We start from the raw sequence: 9,850 nt of genomic DNA, 5'->3' as shown, positions 1-9,850 counted from the left end.
TATTTTGTGTAAAAAATTGTAATGCCGGTAATTTTTAAGATAAAGCAATGAAATTTAAGGGACCTATTATTTCTAACTAGCTTATTAACTGTACCAAGTTACAAAATTATCGAGCAAAAAAGAAGCTTTTTAAAATTTTTTTGTCTACGATCGAACTAAACATTTTCAATGTGTGTGTAAAATAATGTAATTCCGGTAATTTTCAATAAATGACAAGCAAATTTAGGAAACTTGCTATTTATAATGTGTTTATTAACTGTACCAAGTTATAAAATGATTGAACAAAGGAGACGTGTCCCTTTAATCCCCTGTCAATAACATTTGCTATGAAGAAACGGCGCACATTTTATTAAAAATTTGTAAAATTTGTCTTTCTTGCTCTAGAAGTTTGTAATTGGGCACATAGGAATTTTGTCTTCAAGCATGAATATTTTTTTCTAATTTTAGCAGTTCTCTTAGTTCCAATTACTTTAAGGTCGATTTATTAACAGTTGCTGCAGGCGCACCAGTTCAAAATCCCAGAAGGATCGATTAAGAAATACTTTGTTACGAGATTCAAAAAACTAAAAGTTCTTTTCACTGAAAGCAATGTCGCCCCCTGTTCACGGTAAGCCGAAGTAAAACTGCGCATTTAAGGGGAATTACTCAGGTTGGAGTTACGGTTTCCCCTTCCTAGGGGACGCTGGTGTGTATAGAAAGATATCTTTAATAAATACGTGTTTAGACTCATCAATTTTTTTTTTTTTGAAGTAAAACGTAGTTAAAGGCGGAACATTTAAGACAATTCGTTCATTTTTATAAGGGATGCTCCTAATGTTAAGTGAAAGGAGATAAAATGTTTGCAAATTGTAAGATGTGCGGGGGAAAAGTTTTGCATTCGAAAAATAAAGCCAAGTTTTAAAAAATGTCGTATATTGACTATATACATCATCATATATTCTAAAATACATACTACTTATCAACGTAGACCTGCCTCTAATTACATGAATATTACTTTGTACAAAACATCCTAAAATATCTAAAAAACTACTTTTGATTTTTCTGTATAAAACTCTACATTATATTTCGTTTCTCTCCACTTATGTTTTTTAATGTCTGACGTACTTTTACCATATTTTTTACGATAGACTAACATTTCGATTATCTAGTGCTTTTGTAACAAGTGAACGAATATTTCCAACCTGATTACAATAAGTGCAATCATCTTCCACTGGGGCAGTGTCTGCTAGAGTCTACGTTGCATATACTTGTATCAAATAAGAGATTGTTGAAAATATTCGTTTGGCTGTCCAGCAAGAATATTATCTACAAATTGCACAATTTTAATGGTGGAACGTGGTCCGTATTTTCATGTCTAATCAAAGACAAAATTTCACAATATCAACAACTTATAAAATAATTATATATAATTTACATAAATATGATTTATAACCACAAGCCGTTCGGAAATGAAAGCAAATAGAGTTATAATTTAGTAAATATCAAACAATTGAGAATGACCAATTTAGTCCCAAGATAAAGACGTAACAAGTGTGGTGTTTATAACCAGTTAGGTCCCAAACAATTATCTAAAATGGTCACAGCGTCGAATCTCTCCATATCGGTGAAGACTTGTTTAAGCTCAGTCAAGGCGTTGCTTTGTCTACATCTGGCCTCCCAGAGGTTTAGAATACAGTCGGTGGGCGAAGGTTTCGTTGCGAAAAAATTAATATATCTATCAACATTAAAAGCATGTGCTAGCATCCTCCAGTCGTTTCCTCTAGGAGTCGGAGGATCTAAACATTGACAAAGCTGCTTTTTCACCTGCTTACTTAATCTAAAATTAAAATCATCACAAGTAGATACCCCTCTATCGGTTACAATTAAATTTTTAGCCAACTTGACTTCGTCTGGCTTATATGATTTGGCACTTTTTGAAGGATGCCCGACATCAACGAGCCTTTTCGAATCGCTCGATCGGTTCGTTTCACTCTGTATCGTTATTTTTGGCACCAATTCACCATGGCGAGGCAGTTTGCCTGAATTGCTTTTTGCGATGGAAATATCACTATCGTCTCTACAAATAATATCGAAGATTTGGTGGTACTCAAAACCCTTCTGGTTCACTCGAAGTTTGAAACTTAAAGTCCTGTTCATTTCGTACCATTCTAAAGTAAACGAACAGTGCAAACTGTTGCTGTTGGCTTGCCACAGATGTTTAAAAGGGATTTCTTGGTAGTTAGAGCAAGGTTTGCACTTCCAACCTTCACTTAAACCATCGAGAGTTAGACAAAGATTGCTGCCACCGTCTTGGAACGTGATGGTTCGAGGTTCTTCCAGTAAATAGCCTCCGAGGCGTTTTTCTTGTCCGAAGACCGTCTCTAACGAACTTTCTGTGTCTTCCAAAACGTACACTCGCACGCTGTAGTCGACGGAACTCTGGAAACATAACTTCGGACCAAAAACTGCCAATTTCAGCCTCTTCAAGGCGTTTCCATTGGTTGATTGACCAACCATCACGAATCTAGACAAACATTCGGTGACTAAATAAACGGAATCTTTGTCCAGTTGACAGAACACCGAAGTGTTGATGGTTTCTTGGCCCAAAGTAACCGCGTTCTGCCATTGGGAGTCGCTGCAATCGCTTTGGAGGATTGAAATGACCCAATTATTCTTCGTCAATTCAGCACAGTGCGGGATTTTTAATACTACAGGTTTGTTCAAAGATACGTTAGGACCGCAGGAAACTACAGGACTCAGTTGTGTTAAATTTTCCGCAAGCTTCGGTCTGAAGCAGTCTTCGTTGAGGATCGACAGGAATAATTCCTGTTTTCTTGACCGGGAAATGGCGCCTTCGGGAACTACTAAACTAACCCCGGAATCGAAGAGATTCAAAAAAGCTCCACTGTGCGTCACTGCTGTGCTCGTGTAGTTCCCGCTTGTCGTTGGCGTTACCGCATAGGCCGTCGGTAAAGAAGGTAACGGTAACGTTACAGACTCTGTTGCGACTTCATACGTGGAATCAGCTGAAACAACAGAAGTTAGACGTGATTTTTCTTCACAAAGCAAACTTACAATTGTTAGTAAAACCACTCAACTGACTCCTCTTCCCACTCGACGACTCCAGCGTGGAACTCGTCGCCGGCGACATTTGAATGTCGCTCCCGGAAGTTAGATGGGGGACGTCATAGTGGTGTTCAGATACCGATCGTGTCACAGATGTCGCCGGAGTTGTGTATGGATACTCGTAGCACGGCGGGACCGTTTGAGTCAGGTCTGGTTGAAGGCTTAATGACTTCTTATCGTGCTCCGGGAAAAATTCCGGATGGTAATCTGAAACATTTACGACTTTAATAAGTGGAAGGTTTTGGTTATAAAATGTTTTTTAAGCATCTCCACTCTATTTCGTATTCAGGCGAGTTGCTCTGGCGAGTTTATTGCGTATTTAGATGATGTTTTACTGTGGCGATAATCATAAATGCGTGGTTTTAAGGAGGGTTTCGAAAGTGAAAAGTACAGCTGGGGGTGCTTTGATGGCTTGGAGATTCATTGCGGATTAAATTTTCAATAAAATTGATTGATAACTATTAGTTTTGCTTCGTTTTTTTCCTGCGTAAAACGCGCCCCATTTAACGCAAGTTTTACATTCGTAAAATCTAAGAACGAATTCTCAGCCAAAAAGTCGCGAGAAAAATTATGGCAAAAACCGCATCTCAAGATCTCTATTAGTTTCCGAGATATTTAACTTTAAAAATTAGGAAAAATTGGGAAAAATCTGCGGAAAATTCTGCGTAAAATGATGTATAATAACGCAAGTTTACTCCCAAAAAATAAGCGAGATATCGATATCAGAAGTTTGGGATATATTTAGTCATGAATTTTCGCGAAAAACTCCAACTTTCGACTTTTGGAAAATCTAGATTTTTATCTAAAAAATCGCGAGAAAAACGATGGCGACGAACAAATTAAGTTTTTGATTGAATACGATTTATTTATTGGACCTTTTATAAATTGGCATTCCTGTCAACGGTGGCAGATCCCTCTAGTTTCTTATTCGAATAGCTTTCGTCAGCCCCATAAATAGCTATTTTCGGCGATATGCCTTATGGTAAAATAAGCCATTAGGTGTTGCCCATGTTTGTTTTCAACTAACATTGACATTCGAAAACATGTGAGCACTCTCCTCGAGCAGCAGTCGTAAAATCGACGATTTGGAAACATCGTTAATCTTGAAGATGTCTAAATTGTAACTTTAGAACTATTTTAACATCGCCGACCCCCTATTTAAATTCTCGCCTTTTTCCTCTTCGGCTGGCCGTCTAGTTGTGTATGCTTCTGTTTTAGTTCTTGCGGATGAACGATTCGCGCATCTTCCGATGATAAATCGTTCGATGACTAGTAGTCCAAATTCATTCATCGTAATGGTTTTTCGAGGATTATTAATGATACAAAGGCGAGTTTGTTGGTATCTGCTAATTCTGGACTAAAATTGTCCGAATGCGCATAATCGATGCTGCATGTGGGCTTTGTATGGAATCGTCTAGAGAGGTAAATACCCATCTAATTACCATAATTGTTAACCGAACTGCATGTCACTTAAATATAAAATTAGGTACGGGTTATCCACAACGCCAATTGGGAATCCAAAATTAGACCGAGTAATTAATTTCGGCATCATTAGTGGAGAAGTCCTAGTTACTAATTAGGAGGCATTTGATTCATTTCCCCTCTGATTTACTATTCGTGGAAAACTAATGGGTTTATATCAGAATATTCTTGATCGTTCCTCATTCAAATCCGGGAGATATTTTCATAAAAATTTCGTCTCCTGCTTAGCCCTCCTAGCTCGGCACCACTCCATCATTTTGTCATTTAGGCAAATTACCGCAACATATTCGACAGATAACGAAAACCATGTGTCCCAAAAGTCATTCTTTACGAGCGAGATTCACACGAACATCTGTCTAATACCGGATAACTCTATAAATAATCAACGAAGCATATAAATGATTTAAGAACGGTCCATCACGCGCATAAATAACCAAATGCATTCGGATATAGACGCAAAGTATACTAATTAAAAAATATGATAAATAAGTGGACGCTCAATTAAAGAAATACTTGCGGTTTTATGGTCTTTTTAATGAGGTACCAAATGAAAGCCACATGTGCTACACAAAGGCAAAAGCGAAGTCTCTTTCTATAATGAATAAAATTTAAAGCGTTTTTGACAGAATAATGATCCCGCTTCTGTTAGCACAACTATTGCGGCTCATCACCAATTCTGATTGGGAAAAATTGAATCATATTTACTTCAACGCGCTCCGGTGCCGGCGCACCTGTCGAATTTTATTTACTTTTTTCTTTTACCCATTTTCCTGCGATCAAAGTGAATCTGAATTATACAGGGTGTTATGTATGAAAAGCACCAAACTGTAAGAGTAGTGTTAGGAAAAATTGATTTCGTCTGCGCAATTTGAAGTCGTAGAAAATGTATAGTATGTAACACGTTTCGAAGGCAAATTCGAAAGAAAAAAGGCCCGAGAAAAACGATGGCGCAAACCGTTTCTTTGTACCTAACGTAGTTTCCGAAATATTTTGCTTTAAAAATCCGAAAAATGAAAATCACCTTTGATCGGACATTTGTTGTCGGATCTGAATTCAATCCAAGATTTGGAATCTGCGCAAAATTGGGCGTAAAATGATGTAAATAACGCAAGTTTACTCCAAAAAATAAGCGAGATATCGATATCAGAACTTTGGCATAGTTTTAGTCATGAATTTTCGCAAAAAACTCCAACTTTCGACTTTTGGAAAATCTAAGAACTATTTTGAAATATTAAGCACGGATTGTTTCAAATCTTAAAAAAATTGTCCCTCTAAAAACTACCCAAAAATTCAAATGACCATAACTCAATTATTTGTTGAGGTACGTTAAAAATTCACCCGATTTTGAAAACTGCGTAAAGCTTTGCGTTAAAAAACTAAAAATTGAACAATTTTCATCGATTGATCGAATTTTTTTCTGCGAAAAAAATCGAATTTTGGGTATTCGAGAGCAAATTCTAAAAGAAAAAAACGCGAGAAAAACGAATCTGAATTTTACGAGGTGTTGCATAAGTAAAACACCAAACTCTAACAGCAGTGTTAGAAAACTATTTTTCTGCTGCGCAATTTAATGTCGTAAATAAAGTATAAGTATGTAACACGTTTATAAACGACTCAAGCCAGTCGTACTTTAAGCACTCGCTCCGCTCGTGACCATAGTGACATTTAAGCAGCTTGTACATAATATGCTACTATAAAATTAGTTTTATAAATTTAGTAGAAACATTACGAATTGTTCCCGCTCCAATTTCCAAAGTTTAGGCCTAGAATAATTTATTAAAATGGATTCATTTAGCACGCACCGTAATAATGAAGAGTGCAATGTACAGTTTATGTATTTTAAAGTTCGATTAATTACTAATTAGCGTTTGATCCGCCAATCTGATTCCAATTTAGAATAAATAATCATTTTGTCCAAAACCAATCCCCCACGCATCGCAATTACTGATTGAAAATGAGACACTTTGCCTGTGACAAACTAATTTCATTTTGAAACTTTTGATATTATTCCATCAGTTTTCATATTTTCCGGCGGTCCATTTTGAAACCGGCCCGGGTTTGTGTGTGAATCGATTACGTAAACATAGGTTTCGTATTTGATTTCCCTTCTTTATTTGATTTTCATCTGTTTTCTTATTTCACTTCTCGGCCCAGAAAAGGTCAATCAAGTTATTTGCTTTCGTAGGTGCTGTGACCCGCTAGCATGTAGTGGCGATAAAAAAATCCAAGATACAATCTTACCATTAGAAGCCATGTTGTAGAGACTTTGGTGTTGGTTCTTCTTCCAGTACATGCGGGTGAGGAAGAAGGATAAGAGCGAAACGAAGAAAATTGCGACAGTCACGCCGATGTAGAGGGCTATGTCGTTTTTCGTGTTCTCCAAGTTTGCTGGAACAATCGATTATAATAATTAACAGGTGAAACAATTTCCAACAAGCCATAACAGAATTAATGGCGGTGCACGAACGCCGTTTGACCTAATAAACTAACTATACAAATATCTGCTAAACTACGAGCTAAACGCATTACTTCAACGAGTTTCAGGTCAGCAAAACACTGTCGAGGGTTCTTGAAAGCTCCAATTTACAGGCAAAGAGCTGAAAAACAGGTGCTGAGTTAATTAATGGGCGTTGTATTACACCGACATTGCCTGATTGCTCTTTTAATTAATCTGTAAATAAGACGGTTTAGGCGTTGCTTAAACTTTTCGGATTGATCGGAAATGTGAAATGGAATTCGTTTTAACTGGGATAAATTCTGTCGCCAGTTGGAAGCATGTTTATGAGAGAACCTTAGTGGGCGGATGGCGAGTGCGTACTAAAATATTTAGACAGTCACTTTCTATTTCCTCCGTGTTTCGTATTTAAATTCACAAACGTTTCCTTCTTCCAAGCGGAATTGTGGCCGCGCCATCTGATAACTTCGCCTCTTTGAAACACTGGCAGTTATTAAGTTTTCACGCTCCTTTGTCCACATGTAGTTACTAAAAATATCAAAATTTATTTGAAGTTTAATTCTATTTGTTGTATTATTAATTTAAAATAGACGAATTAAAACATAACCATACACATGTCACTTGTCAGGCACAAAACATGTGGAAAACGAAAAAATCCGAATTCGGACGAAAGTTGAGTAATGCCAACAGTCACTGGATCGAAAATTAAGTTATTCTATCAAATGATTTTCTATGTGATGGGTTTTCGATATAAAGTCCGTTTTTTTTCAAACAACCGGCAACGTTGTCTAGGGAGATTTCTGGTGAGAAATCAAATGTCAAATTAGTGACATTTCCAAAAATTACGCAGTTTTTCAGTTAAAAACGTCTCTTTTATGGCCTGTTGGATTAATGGTGAAATGACTTGACACAGTTTGTCAGGCCGTTATGTGTAATCAAATTGTCAATTAGATAACTAACCTATTTTATTTTATCACTAGAAAATCATTTTGGACAACGCTGCCGTTTGTGAAGTGAAATCTAAACTTTGTTACCTCATGCGTCTCTTCGACTGTTTTGTCGTTACTAAAACTGAATCGAATTGATTTGACGCAATGCCGCAAGTTAACTTGAAATCAACGCATTAGTCTTCGCCGTTAATACAGCGGCGCTCTTTTTTAATGACTTTAGAACTATTATAATTCTCATTAGACTTGGTAAACAATAAGGGAAGTATGCTAACCCGCGTTCCGAGTTTAGAACCAAATCTTAGATACTGTACTAATGGAAATGCATACCTACGACATTTTCTGGGCGCCTTGCCTTGTTATACAGGCTGAAATATAAAAAAAACGACGAATATTTGGGAAACAAAATGTACGCACTTTCTTTTAAAATTGTCAATTCACTCCAGTGTTTCCTAAAGAGAAGATTTCCCAAAATTCTTTTACTACGAATTTCTGATAGTAGGTATGATAAAAAATGCCCCATAAAATACCAAACACGAACATAAACTCGGTGCTGGGCGTCTTTTCCACAACACACTGAATACAGAGATTTACGAAAACTCGTTTCTTGATGTTTGCAACAAACATCCGAGCATATACGCAAGAATAAGTCATGAATTTATGGCCGCTATAAATAATCTAGCTTTATTTTATCACAAAACTAACGGAACTGCTGAAAGTTTGATTTTTTAAACCCGAAAATAACACAAAGAAATAACAATAAGTAACGTCCACGCGGATGTTTTGGTCAATAAAAACCATTCCGGTTGACACTCCCTCTCATATTACTCACGAAAATAGCATTTCGTGGGATCTTTGAGATTTTATTTCACTTTTTTTCACTTTGGGTGATCCCGGGATTAGTATGAGTAACAAAAAATGAGCATTGATTGGATGCAACACACGCTCCATGTTAATAGGATGAAGAAAACATCTCGGAGGCTATAAATACGTCGCTTCGAGGGCTTTTTGCGACTATTCTGTGAAATAGACAATAAGTTCGATTGGATTGATCTATGGTGCAGCAGGAACCCTGCTGCGGCTTATTATAGAGCAGCTGTTTAAGTGATTCAAGGGATTTATGCGGCGAGATCGAGATTGTGCGGTTAGAAGACGTGAATTACATTTTATGGCAGCTTGAGGAGAATAGGCGCTTATTTGTGCCGTTGATCCTAAATGCTAATAGTCCAGAGAAATTAGATCAAAAATGACCGTTAAAACAAACAAATTATTAAAGTTTTGAAACTTGTCAGAAAAAATTACCCAAGGCATCAGGAATTAAATAAAAAAAGTTCTCTCATCTAAAAATTGGGGTAAACACCCCCAAAAATTATTTTCCTCATTTATCTTCTAAACTATTTACTTTAGAGCAAATATAGAAGTAACAAAAAATGTTAACAATTAAATTTTCTACAAAAATTGTCTTATCCATTTCTTGCGTACAGCGAATGTTACTCGCTCAAATGATTTTTTACTTTTCCAGTGCATTTTTTCTAAAATTTGTTGACAGTGAATACAGGATGCGCAAATACTTTTTTTTGTTTAATTCCTGATGACCTAAGGATTCTTTCTGCGAAGTTTCAAAACTTAAATAATTTGTTAGGATTTAAAACCTAATTTCCCTGAACTATAATATTGTTTGGCAATTGCAAGAAAACACCTCACGAATTGTTTTGATCCAAACTCGGCAACGATGAATAGTCTCCAGATATCCGGCCAACGGACTTAATGGCATTGGAAGAAAATTGCACTTCTTGTTGGGAATTGCTCTGCGCAGGAATAGTTTGAATGATGATTGCGAGGGTACTTTGATGTCGTCTAC

At 36.6% G+C, this 9,850-nt stretch overlaps 1 protein-coding gene across 2 annotated transcripts in view; it reads right to left on the bottom strand.

Annotated features, from left to right (window-relative positions):
• Positions 1 to 895: 895 nt before the first annotated feature.
• Positions 896 to 9,850, bottom strand: part of unc-5 (netrin receptor unc-5) — a 105,961-nt gene continuing 97,006 nt past the window's right edge. For both annotated transcript variants that reach the window (XM_088035940.1, XM_088035942.1), the window contains 3 exons: positions 6,829 to 6,975; positions 3,055 to 3,312; positions 896 to 3,005 (listed from right to left, as the gene is read on the bottom strand). In XM_088035940.1, coding sequence (XP_087892066.1) covers positions 1,540 to 3,005; positions 3,055 to 3,312; positions 6,829 to 6,975 — 1,871 coding nt within the window. In that variant the 3' untranslated portion in view covers positions 896 to 1,539. The remainder of the gene's footprint in view (positions 3,006 to 3,054; positions 3,313 to 6,828; positions 6,976 to 9,850) is intronic.

This window comes from Gnatocerus cornutus, chromosome 5, assembly GCF_029298725.1.
Source record: "Gnatocerus cornutus isolate USDA-ARS CGAHR chromosome 5, icGnaCorn1.1, whole genome shotgun sequence".
In the NCBI taxonomy this organism is placed as follows: domain Eukaryota; kingdom Metazoa; phylum Arthropoda; class Insecta; order Coleoptera; family Tenebrionidae; genus Gnatocerus; species Gnatocerus cornutus.
The sequence above is the reverse complement of the archived record's forward strand: the minus strand, read 5'-3'. Positions and strand labels throughout refer to the sequence as shown.